Source organism: Procambarus clarkii, chromosome 43 (genome assembly GCF_040958095.1).
Source record: "Procambarus clarkii isolate CNS0578487 chromosome 43, FALCON_Pclarkii_2.0, whole genome shotgun sequence".
Lineage (NCBI taxonomy): Eukaryota > Metazoa > Arthropoda > Malacostraca > Decapoda > Cambaridae > Procambarus > Procambarus clarkii.
The window spans coordinates 23,236,709-23,254,056 of NC_091192.1; the positions used below are offsets into that span (position 1 = coordinate 23,236,709).

The 17,348-nt window shown below is 39.9% G+C and overlaps 1 protein-coding gene and 1 long non-coding RNA gene across 4 annotated transcripts; one reads left to right on the forward strand and one right to left on the reverse strand.

Moving 5' to 3' along the window:
* Nucleotides 1-1,316: 1,316 nt before the first annotated feature.
* On the forward strand, nucleotides 1,317-16,327 carry LOC123766540 (uncharacterized). 3 transcript variants are annotated; one of them, XR_011221981.1, is made up of 3 exons: nucleotides 1,317-1,498; nucleotides 10,026-10,151; nucleotides 10,453-16,327. It is a non-coding gene; the product is annotated as an uncharacterized lncRNA (long non-coding RNA). The 3 variants fall into 3 exon arrangements; XR_006773828.2 differs by lacking the exon at nucleotides 1,317-1,498 and adding an exon at nucleotides 5,062-5,770; XR_011221982.1 differs by lacking the exon at nucleotides 1,317-1,498 and adding an exon at nucleotides 5,819-5,837.
* Nucleotides 7,589-16,888, reverse strand: LOC123766539 (protein Asterix-like). The gene is made up of 4 exons (XM_045755768.2): nucleotides 16,745-16,888; nucleotides 12,804-12,912; nucleotides 10,048-10,145; nucleotides 7,589-7,790 (listed from the first exon to the last, which is right to left on the reverse strand). The coding sequence occupies exons 1-4, from the start codon at nucleotides 16,795-16,797 to the stop codon at nucleotides 7,715-7,717; spliced, it is 336 nt and encodes a 111-aa protein (XP_045611724.1). The 5' UTR covers nucleotides 16,798-16,888; the 3' UTR covers nucleotides 7,589-7,714.
* Nucleotides 16,889-17,348: the final 460 nt, after the last annotated feature.

Genomic DNA, 17,348 nt, shown 5'->3' on the forward strand with positions numbered 1-17,348 from the left:
TTCAGTACAGACCCTTTGGAGTTACTACACCTCTTCAACCTCAAGAATGTAGCACTCGGTGTATGCAGGTCTAATTGACCCTAAGACGCCCCAACTTCGACATAGAGAAGACAGCAGACTACTACTGAGTTAGAGCAGTCTCCGTGGTGTAGTGGTAAGACACTCGCTTGGCGTTCCGCGAGCGCTATGTCATGGGTTCGTATCCTGGCCGGGGAGGATTTACTGGGCGCAATTCCTTAACTGTAGCCTCTGTTTAACGCAACAGTAAAATGTGTACTTGGATGAAAAAACGATTCTTCGCGGCAGGGGATCGTATTCCAGGGACTATAGGATTAAGGACTTGCCCGAAACGCTACGCGTACTAGTGGCTGTACAAGAATGTAACAACTCTTGTATATATCTCAAAAAAAAAAAAAAACTACCGCATCCAACTGTCATGCTCTCGGCTTCATTGAGTTCAGACACTCACAGTTCCGCATCGAGCTCCGCAACTCACTCAGCTCTCTGCTCTGCTCCAAGTTTCGTTTCAACGTCTACGACACTGCCAACAACCGACTGCCGTAACTAAGACAACTAAATAAATATAAAAACTCACTATACACTGTATCTAATTTACCCAACAACGTAACATAAACGTACGTTACACAATCATAATTATAATTATTATCATAACGAACATGATTTAATTTGCTTAGCTAAACGTTTGAGCCCATAAACACATGGAAATAAGCCTTTGTAACCTGTCTGCTACCATTTATAGCATAGTAATCAAAAGGCATAATAAACCGACATAGAAAATAGTCAGTCGAGAGAAGGTATGATAGTTCTGCCACCTGTTGAAGATGTCGCCACCTGTTGGGTGGACCCAGGTCTGAACACGGCAAGTTGGTACTTGTGTTAACTGTCTTAGAGTAGCCATGGCTAGTGATATAATGTTAATTTGACCTTTATCAACCGTTTTAGGGAATTTAGCTTAACATCTTTCTGTGTTAAGTACTACACAGTTTATGTAAAACTGAATACTCATCTTAATTTATACCCGAAACACTGTGGATAATTTATTTGCTTTATAAAATATACAAATACTGTACCTATTAAGTAACCACTGTAATCTGATCTGTACCTTTTGAAATTAAATATTTAATTAATTCCATCACAGCACTTATAAAGTACGATATGCTGATGTAAACAGTGCCAGTGTAAGAGCGTGTTTAGCCCATGACTCCTGATTCAATCCCCCATTGTATAAGTTCGGATATCATTTAGTTGCTAAATGTGATTCGCGTTTCATAGAATACGTGATGTAAAACACCACCACTCAACCCACAAGTGAGTTTGTTGTGACAACAGTAACTCAGGCAGTCGTCGGGAGGAGGAAAAGGTGCACAGAGGCGTGGAGGAAAAAGGACGAGGACTTTATTGACGCTAATACATGCATGTTCTTAACCTATTAGGGAAGGATTCCCACGCCAGTATCACCGCCTCGTACTAACAGCAGGTGAGAAGTACCTTAGGGATTATCTCTTCTGCCTCCCAGGGTGTACAGGTGATCCTCACTCTCAGGGTGTACAGGAGATACTCCCCCCTCAGAGTGTACAGGAGATACTCCCCCCTCAGGGTGTAGAGGAGATACTCCCCCTCGGGGTGTACAGGAGATACTCCCCCTCAGGGTGTACAGGAGATACTCCCCCTCAGGGTGTACAAGAGATCTTTGCAGGGCGGTCAGCCTGGGACGTCCCTTCCCCCCTCTTAGAACTGTCTGGGACGACGCCCTCTCCCAGGAAGGTAGGTCTTGCCTGGGATATGGGTCCTAACAAAAAAACTTTCGTGGGATCGTCTTTTAGAGCACCTACATCCTAGGCTGTGCGGTCCGTCTGACCTTGAAGATCAAAAAATCAAATAAAAAATAACCAGGTATTATCTGGTATTATTATTAGTATTAGTATTCGTAATATTATTATTATTATTATTATTATTAGTAGTAGTAGTAGTATTATATTATTAGTATTAGTATATTATTAGTATTAGTATATTATTAGTATTAGTATCCGACGCCCGTTGCCAAAATTTGCACGGACCAAAATCATATTTCCTAGGCTTGATGTGCACATTAGCGGATATGACCACACGACGCAGTATGATTAACCAAGTGTCAACAAAAGGACAGTTTGCTGATAGGAGAAAATAAGCTGATTGGTTCAGTTGATCGCCTCCTTCACTGTTTATATAATATCAAGATGACTGCCACAGTTGCTAATTAATATAAAAAGTACATTAGAATACAACCGCATATTTGTGATTTTCACAGCAAATTGGACCAATAAGATGTGATCTATGTATTGGTTATCGTTTTCAATATATATACTGTAATTGGTGTTTTGAAGAGTTTGTGTAAATAAATCCAATAAATATCCAATAAATAAATCCAATAAATAACGTGAGAGCTTATCTTGCCAGTACCTTTAAGTATGCAACATACAACGCGAGATGATAACGATTCTTTGAACAAAATTATAATAGTTGTATCGGTAGGACGTCAGGCTGCGAGCAGCCGCGTCCAACAGCCTGGTTGATCAGTCCAGCAACCAGGAGGCCTGGACCTAGATTCAGGAAGCTCTGTGTATTTCTTCGTAAGTGGGTTTGCTTCGAAGGTTCCTAAGTGCGCCCTAAGAAGATGCTTAGGTGCGATTCAATAAGGTATACTTAGGAAGAAAATTGTTGGTTCACCTGCGTGCCGATAGAGGTCACTACTGTGTTTCGTTTGGCCAATCAGAGAGCAGCAACATTCTTCATATTAAAGATTTAGCGCTGGCTTATCGGAGCTCTACTGCCTCCTATTTACATCGAATTTTCTTATAAAATTAGTATATTTCGAAGTAAAACAATGTTTTTTCAACTTCTACAGCCAGCACCGACATTGTAGTAAACAAATATGTTACATTTGTTGTTTACCTACGTAATTCTTAGAGATACTGTGTAGCTGTCCTTGTTGCTCGGAAGATGCGCTGACAATTATTGTATATACAGTATTTACTGAATTTACCCAAGGGCCACTAACTATCTAGTGACCTCGAAGAGGACAGAAAGCCGGCGGCTTGTTAAAGGGCCCGCCAATTGTCTTGATATTTTTTAGCTGGAATTTGGCATTTACGGCTTCAGCGGGTAGGCGGTTCCATGGGATTATAGTCCTCTTGGTGGAAAAAAAACATCTGTTTTCAGTCCTACTTGAGAGAACATACTCTCCAACACTATATCTGTGATTGTCCTGTTATCAGTGACTTCATACCAAATGGTATGAGGTATTTTGAGCTCTGTAATTACTTCATACACTCTGGAATATTGGAAGATATTCTTGTGCTGCACCCAGATTTTGCCAGTGGAGGCTAATGGATCAGCATTAAGTATTTTGTTCTCTCCTAATTCCATGTATGACTGGCCATCCTGTGAGGTGAGGATGTTGGGTGAGCTTGTAGCTGGTTTTTTATCTACACTGTGTGGTCCTTTATACAGAATAGGGAAGCAGCACATTGCTGTGTATACCTAAACATGTTTAAAAATACATTGTTTGAGAGGAGTTTTGTAGAAACTGGTAAGAGTAATTATAATATAATGTTTCCATGTTGACCAGACCACACACTAGAAATTGAAGGGACTGTCGTCCCTTCAATTTCTAGTGTGTGGTCTGGTCAACATACTTCAGCCACGTTATTGTGACTCATCGCTTGCATAATGTTTCCATGATTCAGTGCTTACCTCTTGTGAAAATTGCTTAGAGTTGTTTAGTCAGAGTTGATTTGTTTTTTGTATTGAGGCTGGTATTTTCTAAATTGATTCCATGTACAGTATGTCTAACCATCCTGTGAGATGGGAGTATTAGATAAATTTATAGCTAGTTTTTTATCTACACTGTGTAATATTCCATATAGACTAGGGTAGCAGCACATTGCTGTGTATACCTAATCTTCTTAATAAAAAAAAATCAGTAATAAAGATTTTAAATTATAGTTTGTATTACAAATACAGTACTGTATTATCCTTATTAAATCATGTTGACCATGGATCATTAAGATCTCATGTTGATATGTAATACAAGTCATATTTCTTTTGAACTGCTAATCATTCATTAAATTGTGCATTATGTCTCAATTTTTCACTTCCTTGGATATACTGTACAGTACAAAAAGATAGGATAAAAATAAACCAGTAATATTTCTTTCATTATATTTTTCATTTAAATAACTGCATCAATATTTTTACAGCTGACAGGATTTGTTTTCCCATACAGGTGCATTATTTGTTAAAAAAAATTTGGTTTATTGTTACACACAATGGTGCTACATAGCCTTCCCAGCTTGGTGCCTTCTTTTAATACTTACTGATTAAAAAATAAATAATAAATTCATTTTATTCAGGAAAAGTACATACAGTTGATTTACAAACATAATGATGGATTTATAGGCAGAGCTAGTACATACAATACCTAAAGCCACTAATACTCATAGCATTTCGGGCAAGGTGTGGGGGGAAAAAAAAAAACAGACTAAAACTTAATAGTAATCGGGATTAGGTATAAATTGTGTTGAAAGAAGGAATAAAAAATACAAAAAGGGGGTTAACATAGCATAAATCAGCAATTGCACATGTTGGTGAACAGCGTTGTTTAAAAAATAGCAAAAGACAGGTTGACATTTAGGAGGTAAGTTAGGTTACATGGAGTTAATTTGGCAGTACTTGGTTTAACTCTTAAACTGGTTGAGAGAGGTACAGCCTTTGACATGATTCGGGAGGTCATTCCACATTCTGGGTCCCTTGATTTGTAGAGCACTTCTAGTTTGGTTACACACAGCCAAATTGAGTAACAGGAAGAGGTCTTGGACACAAATTTGTTCCATGCTAAATGTAGAGGAATCAGCTGAGTATTCCTCAAATAAAATAAGTTGCCTCAGCTTATAAGGTAAGTAAAATAAGCATTTCTCAAATAAGTAGCTGCCTCACCTCACTGCCTTACTGCTACATAGCCTTCCCGGCATGGTGCCTTCTTTTGATAATTACTTGTTCCACACCCAAATTGTATAACAGGAAGAGGTCTTGGACCCCTACTTCCCTCTCTCTTTTTTTAATAATCTATATAGTCATAATTATAGCTTTAAGTATTCAATGAATAAAGTTTGACATTTTTACCCTTTTCCTTACCTAACATCATTTGTGCAGCATATTTTTATTTTATGTCTCACCCAGATTTAATTTCAAAATAAAACCAAACTAAATAAATTAGAAATGGGTATGTATAGCTAAGGTACACCCTTACTACTAGGTGAACAGGCGCATTTGGTGATAGTAAATGATCCCATCAGGCAGGGCTCATCACCTTCTCTCATATTTCATGTTCACCAGTGTTTATTTACTTAATAACTACTGGTATAATATCTTGCTATTATAAAACTAATTTACTATCATCAAACACATATTTACTTCAAGTTTCAAGCAGAGAATGCATATATAACTAACACGAAGGATTCCTCTTCACTAGATTCACCAGCTATAATATTTTGGTCATGTTCCAATATCATAAATCGATCCCAGTGTTATGTAGTAGAGAAAAAATTACTTATATCCAGTTTACGTAAAGCTACGAGTGGTCGAAACCACACTTAAATCCAGGAATGAACTTACGAAGGTTTTTCCACTTAGGGTAGTTAATTGAATACGGACGTAGCTGCCACGAAGGCGCTAAGACGGAAAACGCTCTTAGCTAAGAGGAAAAACCTTCGTAAGTACCTTCCTGAATCCGGCCCCAGGTCGTGTAACTTTTTGCACATCCTAGTCCATGGGTTAAGGTGCACATCTGTGGTTATCCACAACATTGGTTCGATCGTGCTGTCCTGCTCTAAAGATTATATCATTGATTTATCACATTGTGTGCAATATCTTTATACATTTAATATTTTTTATGTTCGACATACAATACTGTGGTGTAAGTACTTTCTAATGAAAGGATTCTAAATGGGAAATTGTAAACAACGCCACACCTTAGGGATGGCATGTGACTGAAAGCTTTATTGTACAGATTTTAATGGACAACAAGATCCACAGCATTCACCCTTTATTTGTGCACATGATAGGACATACATTTGTGCATAATTTGATGCAGAAATCCCATGGAAAAAGCACTGTTTGAATTTTTTAGTAATATTAATTTAAAATTATCAGTCTTGGAGGAATTCTGCATTATCTAGATGCCAAATTCATTGTACAGGTCACTAGCTAGATTAAAATCCCTATCTTGGACCAGGTTCCCATGTAGTACAAAATCCACTGAATTTATATTCAATATAGTATTGTATAGTGAATATTCTTTGCTCGAGCCAGTGAGCCCAACCACCTTACTGATACATCTCAGCGTAATACTGTAATGGGAAGGAGAGATACTGTATACAGTATAGTAACGGGAGGAACACGCAGTCAACAAGGTAGTACCGATAAAATCCTGATATACTGTACCATATAATTCAACATGACAAATGCACTATTGAAAGGAGAAGATAATTATATATTATGGTAAAAGGTTTACTATGAAATACAAAAGTACATATTTAACAATAATACATATGGCCTGCATTAATATATATTTTATACACTAAGTATAGTACTGTATAAACTGTTATACATACTGTACTTACAACCTGTAACTATATTTTAGAAATTCTAAATTCTGATACAGTCAAAATAAGAAATTAAGGAATGATATGTTTCCTTTGTAACCATAAAACAACAACTTTGCATAACTAAGCAAAATGGAAGAGGAGGCAGTCCTAAAAGAGGAATTAACAATTTACTGTAGAATCTGTCTTTATCCCCATGAACTCTGGACTGTGGTTACTCTGATGGAGTAACCACAACTGAAACCTATTCAGGTAGCCCTATCTTAACATGCTCTTCTGATTTGTCCTCTTTCCTTTATGTCTAAGAATTATTAGCCAGCAGTAACTGGTTGGAGTTAATGTAATTTCATGATCAAAAAGATATTATGCAGTTGATGTCACCTCGAAGAAAACTATAAAATCAGTGCTAGTGACTGATAACTTTGCCTGTCATCCGATCAGGTGACAGCCTGGCTCTACTGAATGGACAGTACTGTACTGTACTCCAAAAGTCTCCCTTCCCCCATACTGACTGCCTACCATTCCATTCCCAATTCCCTTTCACTCTTCTATTTCTAACGTGGTGATCAAGTCTTCCTTTTATGTCTAATATGGAGGCTATCTACTGTACTAATGTGGTTGTCACTCTAGGATCAACTCGTATGGTACTTCATATTCCAGGATATTTCAAGCTTTGACCTTCATGCTATTGCCTTTTACACTGGCATGAATGACATGATAATGTTATGGGACAATACAAATTTGTCCATTTGTTAAAGAAAAAAAAAGACAAGCTGCTTACAAGAAACTTTTGGATGGGAAGTATAACACAAGAATTATATAGTGCAGGCCACACAAATTAAAAGATTAACAAACCAAGCCATTTTGTAACTCATACACATCATCAAATGTTGGCACTGTTCCATATTGCACATAATACAAACCTGGCACCATTAGCTAGTTTATTAAAACTAAAATTGTCACTGTCATTCAGCAGTACAATTTTAATACAAGTATGGTGAGGCAATTATACATTTCCATTCAACCAAAAACAATCGATAATATAGAACTGTTTATATATTGGACCATGGAGGTGTCATTGGCTGTGGGTTTTGAAGGTAGGACATCACAACTGCAGAAATGGACAACCTGAAATGTTAATATAATTAGTAAATTATTTGTGACAAGCAAATAAAAGTATATTTGTTTAATTATGATAATTTACTTTGAAAATCAGAACTATTAGCCAGTAACAATGGGTTGGATTAATGTAATTTAAATTACATTCAATAACAAAAGACAATTATGCAAGTGTTGTCACCCTTAGGAAAATCATGAAGTCAATGCTATAGTGACTGACAAGTATGCTCAGAAAACTACTGACAGGTCTCTCCCAAAAATAACAAATCAGAGCAAGAGAGATTGTTGAAACACAAGGAATACAGAGGACATACTCGGCACACAAACACAATAAAGTACATAAATTATTGGGACCATTTGGAGCTCCCAAAATGTACTCTGGAAAGGAGACAAGAGAGGTATCATGTACTGTATACATGGACTGAACTCCAGGTCCAAAATTTGCACAGTATTATAACATAGTGGAGCGAACAATATGGTAGGAAATGCAGAATAGCGCAAGTGAAGAAAAAATGTGCCACAGAAACAGTCATAGAACACTGTATGAATATCCAGGTCCAAAATTTGCACAATATTATAACAGATGCTATACCGATGATGATACTTTTCAAAACGCTTGTGCTCTCTAGAGTGGAGTACTGCTGCACAATGACAGCCCTTTTCAAAGCTGGAGAAATTGCTGACCTGGAGAGTGTGCAGAGATCCTTTACTGCTAGAATCCACTCAGTAAAACATCTAAACTATTGGGACCGACTAAAGAGCCTAAATCTGTACTCCCTTGAGCGCAGGCGGGAAAGATACATAATAATTTACACGTGGAAAATATTAGAGGGGCTGGTCCCAAACCTGCACACAGAAATAACATCACATGAGACCAGAAGACATGGAAGGATGTGCAGAATACCCCCGTTGAAAAGCGGAGGTGCAACAAGTACTCCGAGAGAGAACTCTATCAACATCAGAGGCCCGAGACTGTTCAACACGCTTCCGCTACACATAAGGGGCATAACTGGCCGACCCCTCACAGTGTTTAAGAGAGAACTGGATAAGCACCTCCAAAGGATACCTGATCACCAGGCTGTGACTCATACGTCAGGCTGCGAGCAGCCGCGTCCAACAGCCTGGTTGATTAGTTCAGCAACCAAGAGGCCTGGTCGACGACCGGGCCGCGGGGACGCTAAGCCCCGGAAGCACCTCAAGGTAACCTCAAGGTAAGGTAAGGTAGTGGAGCGAACAATATGGTAGGAAATGCAGAATAGCGCAAGTGAAGAATAAAGGTGCCACAGGAACAATCATAGAACACTGTATGAATATCAAAGGACCACGGCTCCTTAATATCCTCACAGCAAATAAAATAAGTATGGCTGGAACAAAAGTATTTCTTCAAGAAAAAATTAGAGTTTCCTGCAAGAAGTGCTGGACTAACTAGATTGTAAGTGAGAATATGGCCCTGCAGGCCACTCCAACCAACAGTCTACTGGACCAAGATCTTGCACGTCATGCCTGGCCCAGGCCAGGCTTGGAGAAAAGAAATCCCAGAACCCCCTTATCCAGGTACAAATCCAGATCCAGGTAATGAAATGCCCTTTTCAGGCATGTAGTCAATCGCTCACCTCCCAGTCCTGTTCTCTTCCTTATAGAATATTTGGGGGTTCCATTTGGCTCAACGAGCGGGGATGGCAGGCTAGCTGGGACTTTAGGTGACCTGACCCACCATATGATGATGGTCAGACACATCATGGTTCAACCTGTCCTCTTGAAAATAACGTCGCTTTTCGTTGGAATGCATGCTATATCCAAAAATGAACGTAATTTGAAATGAAATTGGCTCACGAAAGTGACATACTGTCGCGTTTTCTCTAAGTCCTCTGGCTTACTTGAAAAGGTTAGGAGAGGAAACTTTCATTTAACGTTTTTCATAGCTTTTGAAACTTGAGGACAATTTCCTGCCCTCCTAACCTACGAGAGGACCCTTAACTTACTGTTTTGAAATAAAATCCAAAATTTATTTTAATTTTTTTATTTTTAAGTTACGTCCATTTTCGGCCATATGGGCAAACGACCAAATTTAGACGTAATTTGTAAGAGGACAGGTTGCACAGTTAGGGTATTTACCCCGTCGCAATGTTTATTTGCCTTAGTACACCAGGTTTTGGCCTTGTGTAAAGTAAAGTATATGTTAAAATGTGACATGCTATGAGGACAGGTTGTACCTTTATGGGTTTAGTAATATACAAATTTCAGAAGAAAACAAGATAAACCTTACATGAAGCTGCTGAGCATTTGTTTCGTATCGTCATTGACTCTCGAGTTGGCAAAGCTGATGCAGGAGCAGTATAGCGCAACCCAAGCACACCACTTCAACTGCAAGTAAGAAATAATGAGTTCACTATAGAGTATCATTTATAACAACAATGTCTAAAATTTCTATAACCATAGTTTTAATAATACAGTATTTGGAGGATTAAAATTCATAAAGTGAGTAGAAATCACATTCCTCAATATAAGTATTATAAGATTAAAACCCTAAATAAGAAAATGATCCAAGATAAAGTCTGATATTATTTACTTAAAACATGTACTGTACTATATATGTGAAAATTAAGCATTGAATACTGTATAATTAAACATCTTTTTCTGGTAGGCCCTTGATTTACCCATCTTCCACCAGATGACAGCCCTGAGGTTACCTGAGGTTTCAATCAACTTGCCTAAAAGGTCAACACTTCAAAAACGAAGGGTGAACAGGAGCACTGTCCAGAGCGAACGATGCACTAGAACCCCTACCCCAGCCAGGAACCAGGAGATATGGATCTACACATGGCCCAAAGCTGGATCCGAAGAACTCAACTGAAGCAGACTGAGGCTAAAATACTGCACTGCCAGCTATCAAAGATTGATCTACCTTCCCTTCCCGCCCAACCACTTGGGCTAGACAGTAGAGCGAAGGCCCATTTTTTTGCAAGCCGGTTTTCAATCCCCGACTGTCCAAGTGGTTGGGCACAATTTCGTCCCCATGTCCCATCAAAAATCCTTATATTGATCCCTTCCAAATGCTATATATAGTTATAATGATTTAGTGATTTCTCCTAATAATTCCCTTCCCTTCCCTTTCCCTCCAGAAAGTAGCAAGGGTGTAAAAAGAGAGGCAAACCGCAAGGAATACAACTAAGAAGATTCCTGATGATCTAGAACTGCACGCTGGAAAGCACGACAGGCCGCATATAGTGTAAATATGCAACCACATCCCACAGCAGCAGCTCAAACAACTAGAGCAATGCTATCAAGGCAATCTTTGAAGACAACACAAATGGTGAAAGCAGCTGGGAAGAACCCTGCTCTAAACATAATTACACCTGATCAACCAGGCTGTGACTCATACGTCAGGCTGCGAGCAGCCGCATCCAACAGCCTGGTTGATCAGTCCGGCAACCAGGAGGCCTGGTCGACGACCGGGCCGCGGGGACGCTAAGCCCCGGAAGCACCTCAAGGTAACACTGAGAAGAGCTCCAGAGTTGCACAAAAATGGAGACCCTATGCCAAATGGATCTAAAATTTGTGGTCCAACATGATCTATTACAGTATGTACTTATCATTTTGACAATGGCATATGATAGAGCAATCATTGGCAAACAATTCCATTTAAAAATCATAATTACAGTATATGACAATTATTGGTGGTCCCAACATAACATAATGACCAGGATTTACACAAACTCAACCATTCTTGACATAAATCCCAGTAAATTGAGGGTACCGGTAGTATAGTCGAGTTCGTTCTTGACTCGCAATCTAGAATTCTGGGTTCAAATCCCAGGCAAGATAGAAATGGCGGGTGTGTATCCTATCACCTAATGTACCTGTTCACCTAGCAGGAAATAGGTACCCAAAAGTCAGTCAGCTTATTGTGGGGTTGCATACTGGGGAGGGTCAGTAATTAGACCCTAGGGATAGGGGGGGGGAACCTGGATACAAACCTAACATGTACTGTATGTATAACCTGGCTGCCAGTCCTCCAACACAATGAATTATTATTATTAATAAATTATTCGCAAAAAATTCTTTTATGATGCGTCTTGATTATGGCATATGATACTGATCACGGATAATTTGGTATTAAAATTATAGATGTACACACACACAACTTTATTGAAACCAAACATTCAAAAGGAGAGAACTTTTTCACCAAGCTTGAGAGAGGAAATGAGGAAGGGATAGTCTCACACCCTCCCTCCCTCTTCCCCCATGCCCAGCATTCAGCCGACTGCTGTTGCTTTGTCACACTTTTGGCTCACTTCATGCTCATGCCATAAATTTTTCAGTAAAGTGAAAATGTATTTTGACTTAATTACAATCTTCGGCACAATAATTACCGAATAATGGACATCCATGTTAGTCACAAGGGTTGAGTTGACAGTTCTCCAACCTCCTATCAATTAAAAAACTAGAAAGATCAGACCTATGTGACAGGTATTGAAGTATTATTAGTGTGACTCCAACTGTACACACAGAAGATGATGCAAGGCACCAACATGGCACACGAGTCAGAATCAGACATAACACACACTAAAATACCCAGCAACAGGCCTGGCCACGTGGACCGAGTCCCAAGCAGTACTGATGTAATGGCAACTCAAAAGGAGAAGCCCTGACTAGGACAACACCCAGAATCTTGAAAAATATTACTGGTGGGAATGGGTAATACAAACTAGCTACAAGGCAGAGAGTTGAGAAACTAAATCAGAATGAATGAACAGCTAAGGGCACACAAGATGGGTGCCTTAAACTGACAAGTGAAGCATGAATATAAACAATACAAAAAGCATGGCTCCCACAGAAAATGTTCCCATGAATGCCAACATCACTTACATACAATATACAGTAGTTCATAAAATATGAGTTGAAAACAAAAAAAACTGAGCAAGCTAGTGCCAGGATGAATTGGGATGATAGTGGTAGACAATAGGGATGATACCGTGGGCTTCAGAACAGACCCTATAATGCCAGAAACCCAAAACTTACTCTCATCATTAGACCACACATGCTGAAGATCATGCCTAGTACATTCATGTAGTCAGTAGTTGGATCTTCACCAGGGGCCCCTGGAGTCCCTTGTGCTGATGGTTTGTACCTGTCAATGGTCAAATTACATTATATTGCAGTTGGTATGTATAAAAATGTAATATTAATGTATTATTATTATTACTGTATCAGTAAGGTGTTATTGATCAAATAAGTAACATTAAAGCATGAGTGAGAAGGCAAATAAAATGAATTCAATAAACACAGGTTTTATAATTCTCTTTGCAAGAAGTGATTAGTTATGGAAATTCAGGAGGGAAGATGAGAGAACATATTACAAATACAAACAACAATGAAGTTCAATAATTACTGTACACAAACCCTCACAAAAGTAACATTTGAAAAAAAAAATACAGCACTGAATGTAATGAAACACCATTTTCTGGGTGAGCTCAGAGGCTCCCTGGAGCCTACAAGGCTCTCCACAGAAAAGATTTTGAAAAGTTTTTTACTTGTATCGTACTTAAGTATGATTTCCCATTGGGACAAAGCCAGTTAGGTTTATCAAGGTCCCCTCTAGGCCAACTACTAGTCTTTCCCAAGATGCAACCAACAATAGTTGCCCAACTCCTAGGTACTTATTTACCGCTAGGTGAACACAGGCATCGGGCAAAAGCAAACGTGCCAAACGTCCCTGTCCTGCGGCAGAAATCAATCCCGAACGTTTCAATTGCGAGCTGACTGTGTTGACCACTACACTACAGTATTTTGAGGTTATCTTGAGACGATTTCGGGGCTTAGCGTCCCCGTGGCCCAATCCTCGACCAGGCCTCCTTTTTGTTACACCCCCCCAGGAAGCAGCCAGTAGCAGCTGTCTAACTCTCAGGTACTTATTTACTGCTAGGTAACAGGGGCATCAGGGTGAAAGAAACTCTGCCCATTTGTTTCCACCTCCACTGGGGATCAAACCCAGAACCTTAGGAATACAAATCCGGAGCGCTGTCCACTCAGCCGTTAGGTCCCCCCTGACACTACAATATTATTCACTACAATGGGTTATTTGTACAAATGAATCGCCATTATCTGTACATTCTTGTAAAGCCACTAACATGCATAGCATTTTAGGCAAATCTTAAAGCTAATGCAAAATTTGCAGTGAATTTTAAATTATTGTACAAGGAAAACAGTTAATCTTAAGAGAACAAATCTACAAGGGGCCGTGACGAGGATTCGAACTTGCGTCCAAGAGCATCCCAGACGCTGCCTTAATCGACTGAGCTACGGCATGGTATAAGAATTGCAACCAGAAATTCTTCTGAATTTACTTGGATCCTGCAGCCTCTCCGAGAGACAAACCAGGATTTTACACAACTCCCCCCATGCACTCGAGCTATGTCAATAGGCCGTTCTACCTCTTCGCTCTTACTTCATTATACACAGAAATCACAATAGCGTGACATCTAAGCTAAGCTAATTGTTAAGCGAGAGGTAAGGTAGTAATAAGGGTGATGAGAAATTATGTTGATGGAGTGCATTTGTAGATAGTACAGCACTAGATGAGTAATTAGCACAATGTGGGATACTAAGGTGAAGACATTGGGTTAGGAAATTCCACACATTTGGTCTCTATATAGAGACCTGCATAGAGAATCTTAGAGATATTTCAGCAGTGATGTTCATGCAGAACATCACAAACATTCTTATTTCATACAATTCGGAAGTTTAAAATCTGAGTTAGTATTAAGGAACAGAGCTTTGCAAGTGTTTATAATGTGAAGAGAATGAAGAGTACGGATTAAATGTTTAGTATGTCCAGGGGTTTGAGCAAAGAGGCTGTATGTTGTCTGAAAACAGAATTTATTATAGTTGAGGGTATCACAGTGTAATCAACTCTCATACCAGGAACAGTTGAGGGCCACAGCACTAACAACACTTCAAACCAGACATGACTTAGCAGACCTCATTGAAATTTTAAAATACTGAACAATTTGGAGGATGTTGATCCAGATAATGTCTTATAAAAGCTCAACAAACCACAACATAGGACTGAAAACAAGAGATGCCTTTTACCCCCATACGGTTATAAACCCATGGAACTGCCTACCTGCCAAACATAATTGCCCAAACTCTTACATTTTAAAATCCAACTGGAAAAAAATAATCAAGGCAAATGAGGGGACTTTGGACAAGCTTTTCTGTTCTCGTCGAGGCCACTAATACGTTAGTGGCCCTCAGGTAAAGTCAGGTAAAAATCAGTTGCCTTCCCCCTTGACTCCCAATTGGGGATCCTGGGTTCAATTCCCAGTCAGGACAGATATGGCTGGGCACATTTCCTTTCACCTAATTCTTCTGTTCACCTAGCAGTAAACAGGTACTCGGAAATTAAACAACTGTTGTGGGTAGGATGATATAAATACTGTACTTAGTAAAGAAAACCAGATACAGTACTGTAATAACAAAATATATTCAAATTAAGATTATAGTGCATTTTAAAATCTGGTTATGTGGTCGCTGATGGAGAGTTTCCATAAATACGTAACTAACATGAAACTGGCCGCTAACAGTTTCATGTCAATGGCTGCTTCGGCCAGCTGCATTTAGTTCAATAAACATTTCTGTATATTACCTGTTGATGGTTTTAACAGTTCTTCACACACAGCCTGGCCTTTATACGGGTCATGAAAGGTCTACCAGACCCTAGTGAGTTACTTGAAACACCTAACATTTTTATGCAAACTTTGTACAAAATTATTAATTACTACTATACACTGATAACACAACTGTTGTTTTCCAATAGTTGTGTTAGTCCTACATTGCTTTTTTATCACTAGTAAAACGGTCTGTAATAATGTGTCACCCTGTACACATGACTTCACCAATGGATTGGAAAATTTACCTAACCTTACCCAGGCTAACTCAAACCAACCAAGCCTAACACAGCCTAATCTTGGCTAATACATCCTAACGTATCAAACTTTATGGATGGTACTTTTTGGACATGAAATAATTCGACGATGCTCGTTTTCCCGTTTGTTAAAACCGTATACACTATACTGTTATGGTAGGATGTATTAGCTTAGGTTAAGCTGTACTGGACTCCATTGGTTTGGGTTAGGTTGATTCTTGGTTTGGTTAGTTTAGGTTGGGTTGAGCTAGGTTATCTTGAGATGATTTCGGGGCTTAGCGTCCCCGCGGCCCGGTCCTCGATCAGGCCTCCTTTTTTGTTACACCTCCACCAGGAAGCAGCCCGTAGCAATTGTCTAACTCCCAGGTACCTATTTACTGCTAGGTAACAGGGGCATCAGGATGAAAAACATTTTGCCCATTTGTCTCTGCCTTCACCGGGGATCGAACCCGGAAACCCTAGGTTAGATAGGTTTTAACATTTGTTTGCGAGTCATCGTGTATGTGGTATGACTTGTATCTGATTTAATATGGTGTTATCTGTCAAAACTAAAAGTTAAGTAAAAATCTTATATACCTTCTTGTATATAAATAAATAAATGAGCTTTGTTTAACCCTCACCATTTCTTTTCAAACTCCAAACAAAATGGGAGTAAAAATCATTTCAACAAGGCTAGTTTTCTGATAAAAATGTACTACTAAGTTAGACTTGGTTATGTTATATGGATTAGGTTTTATCATTAATCATTATCGTTTTAAGTCTGCTAACTAAGCATCTTGTATACGTAATGACCTATACCCCCTACAGCAAAAATACCGAACTATAATACCCTAAATCCCACCCATATAGGTGTACAGACAAGTAATTTTTTAAACATCACACCAAAGCATTGTACAGAGACAAGAAAACCCATGCCTATATAAGAACGAATTGTCCATATGATGACCTACTAACTTCCTCCCCCCACACACACAGATCCTCATCATTACACAATAATAACATCTTGCACTACAATATCCCCCCTACATTCACTTACCTAACAATCTTATCCACTCTCCGTGGGTCAGAGCTGTTGTTTGACGTCTGCATTTTGAGTGGGAATGTTGCAGGCGAGCTGCTCCTGTATGTCGTCTGCTGGTCCACAACAGTGCTGGTGGAGGCCGAGGGTTCCGGGCCACGGGGACCCCACCCCCAAGCCCTACCAAGACCCCACCCCCAAGCCCTACCAAGACCCCACCCCCAAGCCCTACCAAGACCCCACCCCCAAGCCCTACCAAGACCCCACCCCCAAGCCCTACCAAGACCCCACCCCCAAGCCCTACCAAGACCCCACTCCCAAGCCCTACCAAGACCCCACCCCCAAGCCCTACCAAGACCCCACCCCCAAGCCCTACCAAGACCCCACCCCCAAGCCCTACCAAGACCCCACCCAAGCCCTACCAAGACCCCACCCCCAAGCCCTACCAAGACCCCACCCCCAAGCCCTACCAAGACCCCATCCCCAAGCCCTACCAAGACCCCACCCCCAAGCCCTACCAAGAACCCACCCCCAAGCCCTACCAAGAACCCACCCCCAAGCCCTACCAAGAACCCACCCCCAAGCCCTACCAAGACCCCACCCCCAAGCCCTACCAAGACCC